At 40.5% G+C, this 23,026-nt stretch overlaps 2 protein-coding genes across 2 annotated transcripts in view; one reads left to right on the top strand and one right to left on the bottom strand.

Annotated features, from left to right (window-relative positions):
- LOC136694071 (zinc finger protein 850-like) overlaps nt 1-23,026 on the top strand; it is a 196,988-nt gene that overhangs the window by 16,611 nt on the left and 157,351 nt on the right. The window lies entirely within an intron of this gene.
- On the bottom strand, nt 12,429-16,238 carry LOC136694002 (uncharacterized). The gene is made up of 8 exons (XM_066667325.1): nt 16,078-16,238; nt 15,732-15,888; nt 15,381-15,470; nt 14,976-15,146; nt 14,794-14,850; nt 14,637-14,699; nt 13,657-13,695; nt 12,429-12,454 (listed from the first exon to the last, which is right to left on the bottom strand). The coding sequence occupies exons 1-8, from the start codon at nt 16,231-16,233 to the stop codon at nt 12,429-12,431; spliced, it is 759 nt and encodes a 252-aa protein (XP_066523422.1). The 5' UTR covers nt 16,234-16,238.

Below are 23,026 nucleotides of genomic sequence, written 5' to 3' on the forward strand. Positions count from 1 at the left end.
GGACTGGGTTTAGGGCTGAGCTCTTGGGTTCTCAGTGCTTCGTGCTGCAGTGTATGTGAGTTACTAGATTTTAGATGGAACCAGAACTTTAGGGCTCTCTTCTGAATTGGGATGATCAATGGAAATCGGCCTAATTCAGCCCTGCACGCGTTTGTGTGTCTTTTTCTCTGAACTTTTAATATATTTCTGCAGAATTCAGCGTGCAGGGCCTCTGTGGGATGCTTGTCCCATCGAGTGTAGTCGAGTTTACTGAGTGGACCCCAGACCTCACTTCCATACAGCGCAATAGGCGCAATCACACTATCAAAAATTTTGCACCAGATTCTGACTGGGAGGTCTATTTTGAGAAATTTATTTCTGATCGCGTAGAAGGCCCTTCGTGCCTCTCTCTCCCTCTCACAGTCTCACTCTCTCACATACGCACACACAAACACACCTCACACACTCTCACTCTCTCCCACACACTCTCTCTCTTTCACCATCTCTCTCTCTCTCACACATACACACACACTCACTCTCTCCCTCAATCTCTCTCTCTCTCTCACACACACACACACACTCACTCTCTCCCTCAATCTCTCTCTCTCTCACACACACACACACTCACTCTCTCCCTCAATCTCTCTCTCTCTCTCTCTCTCACACACACACACTCACTCTCTCCCTCAATCTCTCTCTCTCTCTCTCTCTCACACACACACTCTCACTCTCTCCCTCACTTTCTCTCTCTCTCTCTCTCACACACACACTCTCACTCTCTCCCTCACTTTCTCTCTCTCTCTCTCTCTCACACACACACTCTCACTCTCTCCCTCACTTTCTCTCTCTCACACACACACACACTCACTCTCTCACAGAATTCAGAAAGCTTTATTAGCATGACTGTGTAAGTTACAGTGTTGCTAAAGCATTATAACACTGAGGATGGTCAAGGTATTTAAACAGAAAGTACGACTACAACAACAAAACTACAGTTAATAACCATGTGGGGAACATTTGGTTGGGGTGGGGTTCAGTAGGGTAGAGTAGGGTAGGGGTTTGGCGGCAGGGTTCAGTTGGGTAGGGTTTGTTGGTGTTACCCACTGTCTCTCAGGCGGTGACATGCTGTGACATATTTAGCAGCGAGGGCTGCAGTGTGTGCCTCACCCAGAATTATTTGTAATTTCTCCAGTTCTGTACGTTGTTCAAATTGTGGAATTATTTTAATGAATTTGTTTGTAAAAGCGTCACGTATATTTTAAAATTTTTCACAGTGAAGAAGAAAGTGCAGTTCTGTTTCAACCTCGTCTGTCGTACAGTGAACACACAGTCTCTGGGGCGCCAGGACGTTTTGTACCTGCTTGTTTCTATGGCCAGACTGTGGTCACTGAGTCTGTACCTGGTCAGGATTCGTCTCTGCTCTGTGTCTCTGACAGACGAGAGATACTCTTCCAGTTTGTATTTTGTTTTTAGAGTCCTATAGCATTCTAATCTACTCTGATTGTGAATGTCTTTTTCCCAATGCTCCAGATAATCTCTCTGAGTGCGTTTGATGATGTGGTGAATGTTGAGTTCTGGTTGTAGAGCAGTGCTGGAGCGAGGCTGGTGTTTGTTAGAAGATGTTAGAGGGTTAATAAGCCTCAGGACCTGCTGACTGAGGGAGCTCTTTTCAGGGTTCAGTTCTTGGGTCTGTAGTGCTCTAAAATGCAGTGTTTCTCTGGGACTTGTCTTCAAATGCATCCAGAAATTTAGAGCTTGTTTTTGTATATTTATGTACAGTGGAAATCTGCATAATTCTGCCCTGCACGCGTTGGTTGGGGTTTTCCTTTGGACTTTAAGAACCAATCTACAGAATTCAGCGTGCAGGGCTTCTGTTGGATGCTTGTCCCATTTAGTGAAGCTGTGCTCACAGAGTGGACCCCACACCTCACTCCCGTACAGCGCAATGGGCTGGATCACACTGTCGAATAATTTACACCAGATTGAGATGGGAATGTCAATGTTGTATAATTTCCTCCTGATTGTGAATAGTGCTCTGCGAGCTTTGTCCTTTAGTGCATTTACTGCCGTACTGAAACTCCCAGGTGCAGAAATGATCAGGCCGAGGTATGTGTACTGCATCGTGTGCTCCAGGGCGGTGCTGCCCAGAGTGAACTGGTACCTGTTTTCCTGACACCTGGACTTTTTCTGGAAGACCATGTCTTTTGTGTTCTTGAGGTTGACTGCCAGGGCCCAGTTCTGACAGTACTGCTCTAGCAGGTCCAGATGCTGCTGTAGCCCCTGAGCGCTCGGGGACAACAGCAACAGGTCGTCTGCATAGAGCAGGAACTTAACCTCCCCATCCTGCAGAGTGAGACCGGGGGCTGCAGACTGCTCCAGCTGCACCGCTAACTCATTAATGTAAATATTAAAGAGTGTTGGGCTCAGACTGCAGCCCTGCCTCACTCCTCTTTTCTGCGTGAAGAACTCTGTACGTTTTTGGCCAACTCTTATCTCACATTTGTTTTCTGAATACATTGATCTGATGAGATCATACACTTTACCCCCTACACCACTCTGTAGTTTATTGTAGAGTCCCTCGTGCCAAATAGAATCAAAAGCTTTTTTGAAATCTACAAAACATGCAAAGATTTTTCCATTTTTAGTTTGGTGAACGTGCTGGTTGATCAGGGTGTGTAGGGTGTAAATATGGTCAGTGGTTCTGTGATTTGGGAGGAAGCCGATTTGAATTTTACTCAGGACACTGTGTTCGTTAAAGAAAGACAGATTTCTGTTGTTTAAAATGCTATTGAATACTTTCTCCACTCTTATGGATGGGGGTGATGAGTCCTTGGCTCCAGGTGTCAGGAAAACAGCCTGAACTCAGGATGAGGTTGAATAACTTGAGCACTGCCCTCTGCAGCTCAGGAGTGCTGCTTTTAAGCATTTCATTTCTGATGCCGTCAGGGCCACAGGCTTTTTTTGGTTTTAAAGATTTGAGTTTTTGGGCCAATTCTTCTGGAGTTACGGGGTGGTCGAGGGGGTTCTGGTTGTTTGTAATTGTGTGTTCGAGGGACTGTAGTTGTTGAAGGATCAGATTGTAATTAGAATTTATTTCTTTTTGAGAGATTTCTTTGTAAAGGTTTTCAAAATGCTTTTTCCAAATGTCACTGTTTAGAAAGAGTGTGTCTTGTGGTTTTGTTGTGCTCAAGTTTTTCCACATCTCCCAGAACTGATTTTGTTTGATTGAGTTTTCAATTTCGGTGAGTTTTGTTTGTATAATTTAGTTTTTTGGTTTTGATTATGTATTTATATTGTTTAAGGATGTCACTGTATTGTATCCGCAGATTTTGGTCTTCTGGCTGTGTGTGTTTTAGATTTGAAAGCTTTCTTAATTCTTTTCTAATTGATTGGCATTCAAAATCAAACCATTTCTCTTTTTCCAGTTTTTTCCTTTGTTTTCGTCATTTATTTGAAGGTCAGCCATAGAAGCTGCTTTTTGGAAGATGCTGTTTATTTCATTCACCGCATGGTAAACACTGCTCTTGTTATTTTCATAATGTGTGCTGGTAAAGTTAATGATTTGATTAGATATCAGATCAGATTGAAGAGTCTGGATGAATTGTTCACTGCTATCCAGAGTCCATCTGTACGTCCCAGGGACTGGGAACAGGTCACTGGACTCTGCTACAGTGTGTTGTGTTTTTTTTTGACCATTTTATGTACATGTTAATTTGGTTATGGTCTGATAAATGAGTTTGTTGTCTGACAGTGAATGCACTGAGGGAGGAAGGGTCCATGTAAGTAAGAGCATAATCAACCACACTGGCTCCAAGAGCTGAACAATACGTGAACCTCCCTAAAGAGTCTCCTCTGATCCTGCCGTTAAGGATGTACAGACCTAAGGCTCGACAGAGCTGCAATAATTCATTACCACTTTTATTTACGCTAGAGTCCAGGTTATTTCTGTGAGCGAAGGTAGGTGTAAAGTATAGGGAGCTTTGGCCAAACACATGTTTATTGCCCTGTGGGTCTATACAGTCTGGTTTGGTTCCGGTGCGTGCGTTAAAATCCCCACACAGCAGCACATTTCCCTGGGCCTGGAAAAGGCTGATCTCTGTGTAGAGGTTACTTAGGAACTCCTCATCATAATATAGTGATTCTACTGGGGGAGAATAGACGGCACAGAGATATATGTCTGTCTCTGATATGCCAATTGTTTTACTCAGATTTAGCCAGCAATGTGATTTCCCAAATGTAATTGCTGAGATGTGGTCGGCCAGGTCTCCTCTGTACCACACCAGGATTCCTCTAGCTCTATTTAGCTCTATTTAGTGAGACATAACAGAAGAAAATAAATGTTGCAAATCAGTAAAAGTACACAATATTTAGTTGTGCTTTAAATCAACAGTGCATGTTATAAACAGTGCACTTTTTAAACTGTATATGCACATGAGAAAATAGCTCTTATTTGAGCAGCAGTTTTGTGCACAACGTGTAAAGCATTTCTTTAATCTCACCCAGCTCTGTTGTAGGTGGAGGCAGGGTGGCTCTAGCTGAGGACGGAGGAAGCTGTGCCACTGCTGCAGCATAGCTGTGTGGCGTTTTCTGTGTGGCGGGCTTCCTGACAGGTGATGCTTTGCGGTTTTGCTTCTTGATGGGTGTGTGTGGAGCAACCATAGGGGGTGTAGCTGTAGGTTGATATGGGGAAGAAGGAGGGTGGGCAGGAGGAGCCCCGGGCCAAATATGCTGTGCAGGTGAGAAAGGGGCGTATCTGGGCATGTGCAGGGTTTGTGATGGTGGTCTGATTGTTCCTGTGGGTGGTATGCAGCTTAGTGTAGTGGTGTTGCGACCCAAAGCTGCATCTTTCAGGGACTTGGCGAAGATTCGGACGCTGTCCCTGTGTAAGTGGAGCCCATCGTACGTGTCATGGGGAGTTAGGGTGGGGTGATAGGCCAAATGAACATTTGGCAGAGAGGCACATCCTCTGCTGATGTCTGCGTTAATGCTGTTAATGATATACGGAGGTGTGTCCGAACGTGCCAGCAGAGTAGAGATCACGATGCGGCACTCTGGAAACTCAAAGCTTGCTCTCTCTGCTACTTTCCTACTTTCCGTATGGCTTCAGCTGTGTTGCTCCTCAGGGTGTGGAGGTCGTTGGTACCCGTGTGGATGACAATGCACTGAGGGTTTCCCAACGTTTCCTTCTTCAGAATTTGGAGGGCGTGGGATGTGCTGCTGCAGCGTTTTGCTGTTACCTGGTGTCCAGGGAAAAGCTTTTGAGGGTCTAGGAATTTCCTGTTAGAGTCCATGAGAAGTACGACATGGGGTCTCTGTTGGAGTGGTTTGACTGTAGTGTGCTGGGAGGCAGGCGAGGTCTCATATGGGGCAGTCTGCATCTCGGGTGGGGCATCACTGTTTGGTGTTTTGTCTTGTGAGGCTGGTGAGTGAGGAGGATTGGACATTTCTGTACTTGAGATGTTTGTAGTTGTGGGTATTGATTGTTTTTCATTGTTGGTGTCTGAGGGTGTGTGTGTAGAAGCAGGGGTGCAGGGTTTGATGTTCTGGAGTTGTTGTTTCATGTCTTGTATCTGTGTTGTTAGGTTTTTCTCTTTTGTTATTCCGTCTTCTTTTAGTTTAGTTATTTGTGCTCGGAGGCTGTGGTTTTCCTGCTGTAACTCTCTCATGCTCTCTCTGAGTTCAGCTACATTGCTCCGGTTCTCTCTCTTTAGCTGCTGGACCTCCTCGCGGTGTTGCTGGATGAGGCTGTTGAGGTCACTGGATGAGAGTCTGGCCTGTGTACATTCTCTGAACTCCAGACTCTCTCTCAGTTGCCTGTCAGAGGGTGAAGGGGGAGGGGCTTTGCTGGGCAGTGTGGGTGGAGCCTCTGTGTCCTCCCCTTCAGTGTCTGTGCTGTCTGCAGTGGTGCTGTTCATCTCTCTCTCCACTTCAGTCTGGAGCAGGGAAAAGATCTCCTCAAAGGCTGATTTCATTGCCCTGCACTAACACTGTGCCTTTAGTTGTAATAAGTGATGGTCAGTAGAGGGTTCTTCCTCCTCTGCCGATGCCCTCTTTAGAGGTAAACTTGTAGTGGCTGCAGATTGCAGACCTCCATGCAGACGGGACAGCTGTGTGCCGTTTAAGTGAATAAAGTCTGCAAACAGAAGGTGTGGATTTTCTTTTAGGATCTTTTCTTTGTGTTTGTTCTTTGCCTGAGCGCTCCTGCATTTCTCAGGATACTCCACTTCTCTGCTCTGCACTGACACTGTCTCCATGGCAACCCAACAATGTTACAGTTTCTAACTGTCGCGACTGGGAGGTGCTGCAGGGAGCTGTTAGCTAGCTTAGCTTACTCGGAATGAGTTAATTCTTTATTTTTAATAGTTTTCAGCTTTTAAAACAGTATTTTTGTTTCTGTTGTTAATCCTACCTTGCTGAACTATCCTGTGCTGCTGTGTGTTGAGTTCTTTTGTCTTTATCCCTGCCTTTTTGTCCAGCTAATATAAACTGAAGTTCAGATTCAGTTAGCACTGACATCTTCTCTGTCAGTCTAAAAAACTTTGATTTCTTCTTCAGTTGTTGTTTTCTTGAAGGATTTAGTGCCAAAAAATTAAAAAATTGTTGCCAGCAAATGTCAGAAAAAATTTTTATAAGTTATTTCTTCTGTTTGTCTCACTTTAAGACCTAAATTATGAGAGTATTTCAGGAGCTCATTTTAATAGTCAAAATTCCTCTCTCTCTCTCTCTCACACACACACACACACACACACACACACACACACTCTTTCTCTCTCTCCCTCTCTCTCTCTTTCTCACACACACTCTCCCTCTTTCTCTCACACTCACACTCACTCACACACAGGTGTGTGTGTTTGGGACAGGAAGAGAGAAAGTGCCGCTCTGTCTCTATCTCTCCTGAGCTGCAGTGAGGACAGAGCCGCTCCTCTCGGGGCTTCCAGTGTTTCCTCTGGCGCCCGCTCTCTCTCTCCAGGCTGTGGGCACTGAGTCTGTACAGTGTCAGTGTCTGTCTCTCTCTGGGGTGTTTAATTTGACTCAGGTAGTGTGTGAGTGTGTGTTCTCTGTTGAGTGATCTGTAACATTCTAATTTATTGTTTGATGAAAATTCTTGAAGCCAGTTTTTGATGTACTCTACCTGCTGGGTTCTGGGGATCATTTTAAGGTGTGTGTGTGTGAGAGGGTGAAGAGGATGTTAGTGTGAAGGTGGTGTTTTTCTTTCGTCTGTCTGAGGGGGTCTGTGTGTGTGTGTGTGTGTGTGCAGTTATAGACGTATGCTGTGTGGTGGTGTGAGTCTGGGTGGAACTGGGAGGTGTGGGAGTGGAATTTCAGGGCTCTTTTTAACATGGGGAGAGAGAGAGAGGACACTCCCCCAGCTCCGCTCTGCAGCCGTGGTTTACTGTGTTTCTGTGGACTCTCAGGACGTCTTTACAAAACTCCAAGTGACATTTTTCTATTGGATTTTTGTCCCATATATTGTTCTCTTGGTAGATCACAGGTCCCCACACTTCACTACCATATAAAAGTGTGGCTTTAATTATTGAGTTAAATATTTTTATCCAGATTCGAGGGGGTAGGTTGAGTGTGTTTAGTGATTTTTTTATGGTGAAATATGCTCTTCTTGCTTTTTCTACCAATGCATTCATAGTTTTACTGAATCTTCCAGATGCACTGATCAGCAGTCCCAGGTAGTTACACTCCGTGACGTGGTGTAGTGTCGTCTCCCCGAATGTAAAATGAAATTTGGATTTGTGAGATCTGGCCTTTTTTTTGGAAAATCATGATCTTGGTTTTATCAACGTTAATGTCTATGGCACAATTCTGACAGTACTCCTCCAGCGCTGATAGATGTTGCTGCAGGGCTTGTGCTGTAGGAGCTCATAAAACCAAATCATCCGCATAAAGAATTGAGAAGGAAACCATTGTCAGACAATAACAATTACAGGTATTTCACAAAGAGACAGTCAATCTATAACCTAACCATATAAAATATTTATATATATATATATATATATATATATATATATATATATATATATATATATATACAAATATACATACAGACATACATACATACATATAATAATAATAATATGCTAATGCTAGCAGAGACATAGTAGCATAAGTTAAAGGAGACAAGGCACATTTGCCAATCTGAATATGCTAATGGTAACGGAGAAATAGTAGCTTGAGCTAGCGGAGACAAGGCACGTTTGCCAGTCTCAATATGCTAATGCTAGCGGTGAAATAGTAGCTTGAACTAGTGGAGACAAGGCACGTTTGCCAATCTGAATATGCTAATGCTAGCAGAGAAATAGTACCTTGAGCTAGTGGAGAAAAGGCACGTTTGCAGGACTGAATATGCTAACGCTAGTGGAGAAATAGTAGCTTGAGCTAGTGGAGAAAAGGCACGTTTGCAGGACTGATTATGCTAACGCTAGTGAAGAAATAGTAGCTTGAGCTAGCGGAGACAAGGCACATATAACAGGCCGAATATGCTAATGCTAGTAGAGACATAGTAGCATAAGCTAATGGAGACAAGGCACGTTTGCCAGTCTGAATATGCTAATGCTAGCGGAGACATAATAGTATAAGCTAGTGGAGACAAGGGACGTTTGCCAGTCTGAATATGCTAATGCTAGAAGAGACATAGTAGCATAAGCTAGCGGAGAAAAGGCACGTTTGCCAGACCGAATATGCTAACGCAAGCGGATAAATAATAGCTTGAGCTAGCGGAGACAAGGCATATCGAACAGGCCTAATATGCTAATGCTAGCAGAGACATAGTAGCATAAGATAACAGAGACATGGCATGTTTGAAAGTCTGAATATGCTAACACTAGTGGAGAAATAGTAGCTTGAACTAGCAGAGACAAGGCACATCTAACAGTCTGAATATGCTAATGCTAGCAGAGAAATAGTACCTTGAGCTAGTGGAGACAAGGCACATTTGCAGGACTGAATATCCTAACGCTAGTGGAGAAAAGGCACGTTTGAAGGACTGAATATGCTAACGCTAGTGAAGAAATAGTAGCTTGAGCTACTAGAGAGAGTGTGTCTATTCTGTCTCACACAGATGCACTGAGGAGTCATAACTCCAGAAACCAAACCCAGCGTAGAGGGGCTCAGTGAATGTGGAGGTGAGGTTGTTGAAGTGTGTGAGTGTGTGTGTGTGTGAGGTGAAATGGTGTAGAAGGACAGAGTGCCGGACCCCCAGTCCAGATACACTCCGACTCTGTTAGAGCGAGAGGGGGAGTGTATCACAGTTCCCTGATTATTGTGTCTGACCCAGTAACTGTTCTCAGAGCAGAACAAACTCCAGGAGAATTTATTGGATCCAAACCCACCCTCATCTCCTCCTCCTTTCCTCCTGATTCCTCTGTACGACACTGAGATAGAAACCCACCCCCAGCTCCACTCCACCTCCCAGTAACAGTGTCCAGTTAAACTTTCCACACTCAGAACCTGCTCAACACCATCAAATCTCTCCGGATGATCTGGATACGACTGAGTCTCCTTCACACGCTCCACCTTCCTGTTTCCCTCAGACAGAGAGAGAGCAGTGTGTGCTGTGTTTGGATCCAGAGTCAGATGACAGTAATCTGTACACACACACACACACACACACCTTTACAATACATTACACTATAATATAATATAATACCTTTATACTATACATGTGTTTTTATTATACATGATTTTTTTCTATATATTTATAAATGTTAGTGTGTGTATAGTGTGTACTGTGTGTGTGTGTCTGTATGGTGTGTGTGTGTGTGTTAGTGTACATTGTATATTTTGTAATATAGTGTGTGTGTGTGTGTGTGTATCTTACATTTCTTCAGTCCTGGTCTCATTCTGCTGATTCCTCCGTGTTGGACTCTAAAGATCAAACACACACATTTATAAACTCATTAAACTCCACATCAACCTGAAACTAGGGCTGTGACTATAGGCGCATTCCCCCAACACTGGGGTCATGTGATGCCCCCTGCGGGGTTCAGCTCCTCCCCCTCATCACCGCAGTGGGGGGCTGCACGTCTGTGGTTTTACACCTCAAACTTACAGGAGTGTGTTCACCCATCAGCCATAACATTATGAACACCTCCTTCTTTCTACACTCACTGTCCACTCTCTCAGCTCCACCGTCCACATGCCAGTTATTCTGTAGTTCTACAGTTACACACCGTGTCCACTCACTGTCCACTCTCTCAGCTCCACCGTCCACATGCCGGTTATTCTGTAGTTCTACAGTTACACACCGTGACCACTGACTCTCCCCTCTCTCAGCTCCACCATACACACGCTGGTCACTCTGTGGTTCTACAGTTACACACCGTGTCCACTCACTGTCCTCTCTCTCTGCTCCAACGTCCACACGCCAGTCACTCTGTAGTTCTACAGTTACTCCTGTAATCTACTTCTATATCTCTGCACTATTTATTGTTATTGCTTTCTGTGTTTCTGTTATGCACTATGTACAGTACTGTGACTCTACAATTTTCTTTAGGATCAGTGAAGTGTTATCTTTTTATCTTAAGAACAGTCATTATAAAAAACACATGATTAAGTGGTATCAGGCTCTGTGTGTGTGTGTGTGTGTGTGTGTATATAAGAGAGAGAGTGAGAGAGACAGTGACAGACAGACACTCACTGTAGTTTCTCCAGTGCACAGTGTGGATCCTGCAGTAGATCAGAGAGCAGCTTCACTCCGGACTCTCCTGGGTGATTGTAGCTCAGATCCAGTTCTCTCAGGTGGGAGGGGTTTGATTTCAGAGCTGAAGCCAGAGACGAACAGCGTTCATCTGTAATTATACACCCAGACAATCTGCAGAAAGAAGAAATGGACCTTACACAGAGAAACAACAGCTGTAGTACAGTACACACAGACACACACACCACTAAACTCTGTTTAAAATGAATAAATGCTGTTACAAAACAGCTAAAATGACATAGCATTTTTTTACTTTTAATTACTACATGTTTAAATATGTTTTATTCTGAGCAACAGGTTCTAAATAGTTATAAAACATTTAGAATGGACCCAAGACAAAGTAGAAGTCATTCTCATCTGGACAGTGAGTCTGAGTGAAGATATCATGTATGTCTCATTTAAGATATTACATAGGCACTATTACACCAAACAGTTACATAAAATATTAAACTAGGGGGTGAAAGTTCAAGAACGTTCATGAATTTGGCTTGTCACGTATTGCTAGCATTGTTGGAGGGTAAAAACACACAAACAGATGAATGCAAGACGTGATGAGTCTTGGTGTGCCCGGGTGCAACCGTTTGAAATCTCGTGGCCATAGCTTAAAAAGGATTAAATAGAGAACTGAATAATTACGCCTAGTGGTGTTGAACATAATTACTGAATGTCTGAAACATAAACTGTATGGTAACTGTATATATTTAAATATTGTTTCTAACAAATAAATGCAAATTTGCCCAATAAATAATTAACACAATTTTCTCAAATGCATAACATATTTAAAAATAAAAAATTCTAATCTAATATGAAAACAACCACCTACCAATGTGCATTTTTGGACTGTGTGAGGAAAGTGGAGTGCCGGGAGGAAACCCATGCAGACACAGGGAGAACACACCAAACTCCTCACAGACAGTCACCCGGAGCAGGGCTTGAACCCACAACCCAAGCTCCTGGAGCAGTGTGACAGCGACACTACCAGCTGCGTCACCATGCCACTCAGTGCATAAAATATTATATAAAAAGTATATTATATTATTTCACAGTAAGACCTAGGGATATCTTCCACAAAGATATTTTTGAGATATTTGTCTCTTCTTAAGGCGTGTTTATTTGTTTTTCTGTTGTAGTTGTCTCTGTATCTTCAGCTTGTCTTTCACCGGTTTCACAGGTTTGCACAGAGGCTCCAGTTACGACAAATCGACATGAAAGAAGATGGGATTGTTGGAAGCACCCAGACTCTGTACAAGATGACCAGAAAAATAAGGAACATGTGTGTGAACTAAATCAAATCTTATAGTAGACAGATAGGAGAGATTGTTGGAAATCACAGGGAGTTTGTGATGCTGGATGAGAGCCACTTTCATCATAAGTGAAAGGTAGGGAAGATGCTGTACGTCCTAGTGTTAGTGATGTCAAAATATCAGTGCATGACATTCAGTGTAACATTTTTAAAATAAAATGATAGGTTAGAGATAATATATGAGGAAGTACCTGGCAGCAGAAGTATATAATGTTAACCAAAGTTAATAGGTGATATTATGGTTTTTTTTTTTTCTGTAATCTGATTGGTTTGGTGTGAATGTTAATGAATATTCTCAGTTGGATAACAGTAATCTAAACTGTTAATGTTTTTCAGTACAGACAAGGACCACTTGCAAACACCTGGCAGAGAAGAAAGTGGGTCTTCGAGATTCTAGGCATCGGTCAACAGCCACTCATGGGTACACACACTTCCCTGTTAATCACAGTCGCTGGTTTTTGACCCTGTAACAGACAGACAACACACAGAATCTGGAGAGAGCATGGGCCATATACATATACTTGTTTAAATGTTCACTAATTACATTAACAGTGATGTCTAGTAGACAGTTCATCAAATTTTTGTGTTAATTTGGAATTAATTATAATGAAAATAATTCAGTGATGCTGAAAAACGTACTTATTGTTTCTAATTAAGACTGGGTAAGTAACAGTAATTAAAAGTTCTTATGGATTTATAAAGTATCATTTAAGGGATTAACATTGGAAAATAACAAAAAGACCCCATAGATCCTAAGACATGTTAAATAAACTAATTCATTTATTAAGCAATGTTATGCAGCTGTGAAGTGTAAGGAACCACTTTTTAAAAATTAATTTGAAGCATATTGCTTAATGGATCAAAAAACACTCACTGAAACCTCTTAAATATTAATAAAGTGATTTTCAAAATAGAGCTGTTTTCAGCAGTACTGAAAGGGTCAAAACGTCTAATAAAAAATGTATATTTATTATTTATGTACAGAAATCAGTAATAATTATAATTTGATTAACAATTAATTATTTAATTCATTTTTGCTAAGCTTCATTGTTGGGAGCCATTAAGTAATATGTAGTGTCTTTTACTCCCTGCTTCCTTGCCGTTCAGACGCTTCGCTCTGCTATTTTATTACTTTCCCTTTTATTTTTTTGAAACCTCCTTATTTTTCTGTGATAGAGTATCTGAGCTTTTAAATATACAAAGCAGTCAGCAGCACTATGAAGCCAATACTGGATATTTTCTGCTTTTGATACTTTTTAAAGTAGTGTGATTGCTCTAGGAACCAGGATTGTTTCAACAACCAGGACAGTTTCAACAGGCTACAGTAGAAGAAACTTGTGAAATGCCTCATCATTTTGTTCAACACATGTGCTGTCAGAATTGTTACAGACTTCTACAGAGAATGTCAGCTTTGGAAAGGGATTTTCGGAGCCTGCTATCAGAGTTTAAGGACTGGCATTTCAGAGCTGTGTGAGGAGTAACAGTGAGTGGGAGGACAGGCAGCAGACAGCGGGCTGAGGACTAAATAGAGCAGCGGACAGTGGAGGGACACAGATCCAGACCAGAGTTAATGAGGTAACAACCCCAAAACTCATAGTGCGATGTGAGCCAAACATGACCAATGAACATGATATATACAAACAGTTTTGACTAACTGCAAACATACCATCTACACACACAGCCTCCAATATTTCTATTGCTGTCTCTATGGAAAAAAGACAAGTTAGTTAGGGTTGGAAATTATGACAAACTCATCTCGATAGATTTAAGAGAAATGGCCTTAAAGTAGTGCTGGGCAATGTAAGTGTGACTTTAGGGATCTCTAAAGACACATGGAGGACTAACATCAAGACGGTGGAACGAACTTCCGCTGACTTTCTGAACAGAGGACCCTCTTATGGTCTTCAAATGCAGACTGAAGCCCCATTTCTTTCTGACCCACTTAGGTGAGCACTAATCTAAGTGCTCATCATAACAGACTGTTTTTGCACTGATAGTGCACTTAATGCCTTTCTTACTAGGTATCAGCACTTACTAGATTCTCCTTCAAAGTGTGAGCACTGACTAGATTGTATTGTGTATTGCACTTACTACGTTTTGTTCTTTCTAGGCGTCAGCACTGGCCCTTGTTCTGACAAGCGTATGAGCTCAGAGGGAGTTTTTGATTAAGGTTTTTTGTCTCATAGTTGCCCTGTGAACTAATGGCACCCCTTCCAGTGTGTGTTCCTGCTTTGCGCCCAGTGATTCTGGGTAGGCTCTGGACCCACTGCGACCCTGAACTGGATAAGCACACTCAGACAATGAATGAATCTCATAGGTCACTGACAAAGTGTGTACTATAAATACACCCAAATATCAAAGCTGGAATTTTTTTCATAATGTTGCTGGGAGCTTGCCCTTCGGTTTTGAGCCATGCTCTGTCACCTGGAACCAGCCTTAACTGTTTATTTTGAGGCTGCTCCATGACTTGGAGCTGCTGGAGGCAGTTGGGCTTTGACATCTGGATGATGGGTAGCTAGATGAGATCTTAAATTTGTATTAAAAATGCAGAGATATATTTATTTATATGGAGTAATAATGATATTTAGACAATATTAATTTAGATATATTAAAATATCTAGTTTGTAATGAAAGCGATGATAATACCTCTGCCAGCACTGGTCACTGGACCACCCTCTGCAGAGTTGCATGCAAATTTAGGTGTTTGTCCTACATAGAAACATAGAAAAGGAGTGGACATTTTTTTTTTTAATCAATCAGTTTTAATAAAACCGGAAGGAACATAAAGTGTAAGACAACATACCATCTAAACACATGTGGTACTGTGGTAATTCTTCATTTGGTTCTTCTGGGGCACACCCTGCAGCAGACATATCAGAGCCTTGAGGCCAGTAAAGCAAGCTACATAACAAAAAGTTAAACAATTTGGAAAGCAACAAATCTCACTTAAGGCATCCATCCAAACGAATCCATTTAATAACTTACATATTTGAAATGAAATGTCATTTCCATGCTGCAAAATTGCAGCCAACTGCTGCTGTCCATAAAGACAGGGTTTCCTGAAGGGTAGGTCACTAGGCAGGCCAGTGACTTTGATAATAATCTTATTTGCAGCTAAGGATTTGTAGGGTAGCCTTCCAGTGCCTCCAGCTTCTTCTAGTAAACAAAAAAAAAGGTTAAAAATACTCAAAAATATTTGAATAATTTCTGAAAACACTATTCTTATACACATTACCATTTGATAAAATACCTGGAAGACATTTAGATTTCTAGCAGCGTTCAGAGCTCACAATCACCTTCCCTAAGCTTGTACTATGTTTGGAGGGGAGGGGGGGGGTGTTTAAATGGTCCTCTCAGCATGAAAAAAAGAGTAACAAAGCAAATACTCACTGTACTTTTGATTGAAGAGATCCTGAACCTTACGAACCATAATCTTAACCGAGTCCAATTTTGAGTTAGAGGGACAAGTTTTTGAACTACCTGGAAAATGTGGACAAAAAACAAATGTCTTCAAAAGCCAGGTCCCCAAAAACACAAGCAAACACATATCAAACCATCCACAGAAATATAACAGCAACATTATGGTATAAAGATAAAATTAAGCAGTGTAGGGAAAGAACTGCATAGATTTAATTTGGAGGAACAGAATAAGTGCATTCACAGCTAATATCAAGGAAATATTCATGAAAAATCATAACATGACACCACTTTATAAAATGACTGGATTTAATTTGCAATATTACCTGCAAAAAAAAAATAAAAAATTGTTTCCTGTACCAGTTGATCTTAGAAAATCACTGGCTTTCCTCCAGGACAGCTCTTGTACAAAAGCTTGTGGACTGAAGCCATCATGTAATAGGACTGCTGTTTCTACACCCAGTTCTTCTAGCTGTGACACCTTTTTAAGCAGAAGAAAAAACATCATCAAGCACTTTTAAGAAAGTTACTAAAATGCACTGAGAAACAAAAACAGACATTAATACTTAACACACAGAAATGTGACTGACACCACACCAGTAGACATGTTCTTTGACTTGCTTTTATATGAGATATTCTTTTTAAAAAAAACATACAGTAATTGCCACACCTCAGTCTTAAGCTGTTTTAGGTGTTTTCTAATCTCCCTCATTTCACTGCTAAGCTGCCCTGCTTTCCTTTGCACTTTCAGATCTGCAGCTTGCTGAACGTATTGCCTTTGCTCATCTTCCCCTAAACTGCTCCACCTGTCCCTGATGTCTGCCATTGTACCTGAAGACAAATGCAATATGATGAAACAGCCATTCCAAACTATCAGTATTAATGTGTACAGCAAGAACATTTAAACCTGAAATCAATTACATGTTTTTGGTTTGTTTGCTTTATGATTTTATTACGGTGGCCGAGAAGGGCAAAACAAAGTTACAAAAATAAAAACACTTTTACAAGCTGTGAAACTCTTACCAGCCCAAAACACTTTTACAAAAGGCCAACACACTTCTACCAGCCCAAAACACTTTTACAAAAGGCCAACACACTTCTACCAGCCCAAAACACTTTTACAAAAGACCAACACAATTTACAAACGGCCATACAGACGGAAAGGGTAGGTACATTACACAGGAAGTGCTGCTGACATTTATCAGTCAAACTGATTCGTGGGGAAGAAGTGAATGGAGTTTGGGGTGGTCATTTCAAACCATGTTTTGTCCATTTTGTGGGAGTCATTTTAGCCGGTTGGCACGCTTTTGTTTTTCATGTGGGAAGTCTTTAGAGTTTTTAAAAGAGCAAAATGAAGGAGATGCACAGGTGACGTCTAAACCACCTGTAAATGTTACCGAAAGTAAGAGGACTCTAAACACTAGCTAACTTATCTTAGGTAGAGATGTTAATTGTTTTTCAAAATTTAATGCACAAGTTAATTGTTTGTTTACCATCGGAAAAAGGCTGCTAACTTTTGAGGCCAGCTTCGCAGAATAATGGGGAGGGGGTGATGTTTAATCTCTACGGGAAACATGCTAGCTTTAAGGGAGTTGTGCCGAGTTTGGCGCCCCTGCCAAGAGAACACCGTCTTGGGAGCGTGCTTGCAACGTCTATAGGAACGTGCAAATGATCACTTTCATTTTAGTCATCAGTGAAGGAAAAAGGTTGAACTAGCCGCACGTTAGATTTATGTGCGCACATACTAGTGACTGAACTGTAATACTCAATGTGCGTGAAGACCTGAAAGCAAACCCTTCATCAAAGTAACCCATTTAAAAACATAGTAGCACACAATATTAAATGGTTGTTTGATTTATGTGACTTACTTTTAAAGGATGTTAGAATATTACAACTGAAGGTCAACACCAGACATAACACTGAAAACTGATATATTGTTTTAAACTTTGAAAACAAACATATCTCATTGTGGATTTTAGATCCTTTTAGATCCACTACATTATCTATGTTCTTTGTGTGGTTTGACCAGCTTACCATTAAAAGGAGAAGACAAATACAATGATTGTTGATAGTTGATCAGAATATTTTTTTGGATGTTGTACAGACACGATGTGACATCTGTAAACAGTGGAATGCCTCCACACTTAAAAATAATGGTTCTACAAGGGTTCTTTATTTAAAGGATATTACAACTAATGTATTTTTGTCTAAGGATTTAAGGAGTACCCACATTTTTTTTTATTTTAATGCACTTGGACATTGAATTATACTACTGAATAAAATCTGTACTTACCCACTGTATTTTGTCTTCTCCTTTTGGTAAGAGCATAGATAATGTAGTGGATGTAGAAGAGTACAAGGAGATATATTAAGTTTTCGAAGTTTAAAACAATACATCAATTTTCAGTGTTATGGCTGATGTTGACCTTTCAGTTGTAATATTCTAACATCCTTTAAAAGTAAGAGTTACATAAACCAAAGAACCATTAAATGATGTGTGCTACCATGTTTTTACAATGCTGAAGACAAAAAAACAAATGTTACTTTAATTTTTATATTATATAATCGCATCTGCTGAATGTAGAAGAACTGCTCTGTCCTACTTTAATGTTATCCGGGAGGGCAGTGAATTGTTTGATGATGTCTGAATCAATTTGATATTAACAAATTATATAACTATACTCTTCTGGAAAAAAAAAATATTGATTTTATGCTCTTCTTTTAAATGTCTTCTACCATTTACAAAAGTGAGAATGGTGATGCTTGTGAATATCCACACAATAAATAAAGAAATAAAGTAACAAACAAGCAAGATGTGTCCTTGCGACCTTTAAAAAGTAAATCTAAAAAATTTTTTTTTTTTTTTGATCAAAATATGTCTCAAGTGACGCTTGTGGATTAAAAAACAGTTTAATATCCTACAGAGGGCAAACTAAAAGCATAAACATGAAAGTCTGAAGTCAAGCCAAAAATACAAACAAACAATCAAACACATCCAAAGGGCAAATCCAAAGACGAAAAATAGAAACAATAGAAAAGCTCTGAATGCACAGATAAGGCAATACTCTTAAACAATCTTAACCAACGCTGTATTTAAATACTCTGTCTAACGAGCATGAAGGAGAAACAGGGCTGATTGATATTCAGAAGATTTGGAACAGTGAAAAGATCTTAGATAAGTGGAGGTGGTCATGTGATACTGCTGAGGATTCTGGGAATACCATCCTTCATTTTCATTTTCAGTGAGAGTCCAGAGTCATCTGATGATCATAGGATGGGAATCTTTAGAGTAAGATAAACATTATTATAATGTTTGTACTCAGGACACTGTAATATCACCTGAGTGACTCTACTATAGACATAGATACAATATGGAAATAGACCAAATCATTATATTTCAACTGGTTTTGAACTTATAATAAATGCTTTTCCATGGCACACTTGTTTTGCTGCAGTGATTAGCAGGCATGCCCTTCATGGCGATCAGAAAGAGGAAAACAGTCTGTCTGGATGTGTGCTGAGGTCCTGGTAGCACAGCCCCATGACTCCTGTGTTCCGTGAGACTAATGGCTCCATCAACACTGATCTTTCCCCTTCCAAGGGTATACAGTCCAGCCCCAGAAATAGGGAGGAATGGTGATGATGGGGGGCAGAGGGGCAGTAGAAGCTCAATACGGAGTTGTATTGTCTCTATTTGGAGCACAGTGAAACACAACAATGACAGTGTGAATGAGAGGGTAAATAGGAGCTGTAATAATTAATTCTCAGGTCACATCTTGAAAATAAAAGTTCCATAAACAGTCTGTGGCATCTGGTATCACACAGACGTCTCCAAATTCCCAAGCACTACACAATTCAGCTTTAAGGATATTTTTTACATTGAATTTGACACAATGCAATAATTAAATCCCAATCTCTGAAGGTAATCCCTCACTCGGTGCTAACCTTTCTGGTTCTGGGTGAACGCAGAGATGTTTCTGGACAGAACTCTGACGACTAAAACTCCTCCCACACTCTGAACAGTGATACGGTTTCTCTCCTGTGTGAATGCGCTGGTGTGTTTGGAGATTACCCTGTTCAGTAAAACTCTTCCCACACTCTGAACAGTGATACGGTTTCTCTCCTGTGTGAATGCGCTGGTGTGTTTGGAGATTACCCTGTTCAGTAAAACTCTTCCCACACTCTGAACAGTGATACGGTTTCTCTCCTGTGTGAATGCGCTGGTGTGTTTTGAGATGACCCTGTTCAGTAAAACTCTTCCCACACTCTGAACATTGATACGGTTTCTCTCCTGTATGAATGCGCTGGTGTCTTTGGAGACTACCCAGCTGAGTAAAACTCCTCCCACACTCTCCACAGTCATAAGTTTTCCGTTTGTTTTCACTTGTCTGAGATTTCCTGTTGGATGTGTGAGTGTGGGGAGTATCCAAGGATGTTTCCTGAGAACTGGAGATTCTGTCGTCCATATCCTCACATTTAATCCCTCCTGATCTCAACATTGTGTTATATTCCACTTGGAAATGTTTCTTGATGCACCTGTGGAAAAACTCTGGAACTTTCTTGAACAACAGGAGCCAGAGAATGTATCCAAAGAGATGGTCTTCTGTCCTGGAAGACAATAAAGAAACAAAGATAAATTAGTTAAATTCACTCTCCCCTGGCTCTCTGTTGGTGACCAATATTCTCCTGAATTTGTAGTCAGTTCCACCTTAAGCACTGCTACTGAAACAGCAAAAAATAAGTCAGTGTTGATAACTCATGGTGCAGGAATAGAGCAACATCTAGGGCTGGGCAATATAAGTGCAAATCAATATCACAATTAATTGTACATTTTACCACGATTACGATTAATGAACGATTACTTTGTTTTTGTATTTTTGACCCTCATAGTTTAGTGCTCAAATTTGCTCCAGTATTAAATATGGGAGTTTTTTCTTATGTCACTGAGAGATTGTTTACATTTAACTTATGTTCAGTGTCGTCTTAATTATACTCAAAACACAGCACGTCCAAAACCAGACACTAGCTGGTCGAGTCACTTGGTCTGATTTGGCATTTAGGTTGGGTCCATATGGCAGATAGGGGCAGAATCACGTGACTACAGCTGGGTAGTGTGGAGGGAGTACATGAACACACAGTTGGGACATAACAGAATAAAAATAATCAATATAATTGATATAGACAAGTTAGCCCAGGTATCTTCAGTAAAACACGGTTTATATATGGGGTGTAAATATCTTTAACGCGTTTATCTTCAATAAAACACGGTATAAACGAGGTGTAAATATCTTAAAGACGTTTATCTTCAGTAAAACACGGTATAAACGAGGTGTAACACATCTTTACTTTCAGTAAAAAAAAAACAGGACTTGATTTCTCTCCAACACACAGCTCTCCTCCTGCTTCTCTCTCTCTCTCTCACACACACACACCACAACGCCCGCCCCCTCTCACACGATTGGCTAGAAAATCATAACAGCTGCTCTCCTATTGGACAGTGACAACAGAGACAGCGCCCTCAGTCCAGAGCATCATTCCAATAGGTTGTTTTCAGTCATGTGGTTATTCCATACAGTGGGCCGGAAAATAACGTGCATGGCATGCATTTGGGGCCAAAATCGTCTTAGACCTAACGCCTGTAGACCTAAAAATATGACGTGTACAGACGAAAAGTATGTGCGTGTTGTTGTATTGAGAGGTGTTTCTTTTATGTCTACAGAATTCTTTTTCAGTGTACAGCATGTTTTTACATCTAAAGAGGTTGTTTGTTCATGTACAGACAGCATATTTTTAGGTCTACAGAGTTTTATTTTTTTGTTTGCTTGATTTTGGGTTCTTTGTTTGTTTACTTTATTTCATTTACCTGTACAGACATTATTCTACAACATCTTGACCTTTTCACTAAAGTTGCAACATTTTGCCAGTAGATGGTGGTATGTACTTACATATTGAATAATGTTGCAAAGTTAACATAAGTGTTTTATTAACCTGCTGCTTTATCTCTTTATAATCTGTAGGATAATTTACTTTAGTCTGAACAATTTAGATGTGATTATTATGATAAATGTAGTATGATGAATATATACATTTATAGTATTAAACACCACGCTATTGCTTTCAACAAGCAATTATTTTAATTAGTTCCTCAACAAGTAGCTTGATGCTACGTCAGCAGAGTCAGTATAAATATCTGCTGACAATCCAGAGCCAGGACCAGGCTGTAGACAGACAGGCTAAACCGACCGTCTGCAAACTGCCTTGAGGCATCACCTAGTTTCATCTGGATTGAAACTATGCCTTTGCCCTGAATTAAATGTAAAGGTAGAAAAACTCAATCAGCTCGTTTCAACAACCTAATCAATATTAAATCATATTCAGATGATAGCAGCAACACCTCAGATTAGATTTAGATCAGATGAATATTCAGCACTAAACTGAGCCACCCCTCTAGACTGTAATCATGAGCATAGCCCAAGATTATCAGGCAAAGGAGGTGAAGTGTGTGTAATTTACCAAAATACTCTAGATATCAGTCATAAACAATGTGACACCTTCACTTCTTTTGAGTTTCACTTCACCATTATGACAAATCCGCTCACAAAAAAGAAGACATTTTTATTATGTAACATTTACAGACCTCTAGAGCTCTATTCAGAATTTCTAAAAGAATTCAGTGATTTCGCTGCAAACCTAGCTGTGTGCAATCATAAAGTTATAATTGTAGGAGATTTCAATATCCATTTTGAGAAGGAAGATGACCCACTGAAAAGGCTTTTACTCCAATCCCAGACTCTGTTGGCATTACTCATAAATGAACAGTGCCTACACACTATTATAGTCACACTTTAGACTTAGTTTTGACACTAGGTCTTAACATAGACAAACTTAATATTATACCACAAACTTCAGCAATCTCTGACCATTACCTAATTTCATAAGAGGTATGTCTTAGCCATGATATATGTATAACACAATAATAAGACATGCAAAGCTTTATGCACATTTTATTTTCTCAATAATTATATAGAAACCACAAAGTAATTATTGCTCTCTCCTTCTTACACCATTAATACAGGGAAACAACAGAGAATGGCTGGATTGTGTAGTTCCACACAGTTCACTCCTTACAGTGTAACTACAGTGAAACAATGGGGAGTGGACTGAAATATGTAGTTCCTCAGTTCTCTGCTTCTTACACTAAGTACAAGGAAACAACAGGGAGTGGGCTGGATTATGCAGACAACTGTTTTCCTGGTTGTTACGTCTCGGTCTAGGAGATGGTGATTGGTGAATGAAATAAAGTAGAAAGAGGAAAAAAAAAGAGAGACTCACACAGTTTAGAATAAATGAAAAAAAAAAAAGTGTATTTACAAAGAAAATATGGATATTAAACAAAATCAAACAATCAAATCTTATAACAAGACACAAAACTTAAAGCCATATCTCCAGGGGTAAGCCATGGCCAAAATAAACATAACCCAACACTAACTCCAACCCCAACTTTGCTATTCAAACCAATAAACAAATAAATGACAATAAATAACCCTGACTCCCTATCTAACAATAAACCAGGAGAAAATAGATAAACACAAAAAGGCGCTTACCCCCTTCCGGCACAG

This window comes from Hoplias malabaricus, chromosome 4 (genome assembly GCF_029633855.1).
Source record: "Hoplias malabaricus isolate fHopMal1 chromosome 4, fHopMal1.hap1, whole genome shotgun sequence".
Classification (NCBI taxonomy): domain Eukaryota; kingdom Metazoa; phylum Chordata; class Actinopteri; order Characiformes; family Erythrinidae; genus Hoplias; species Hoplias malabaricus.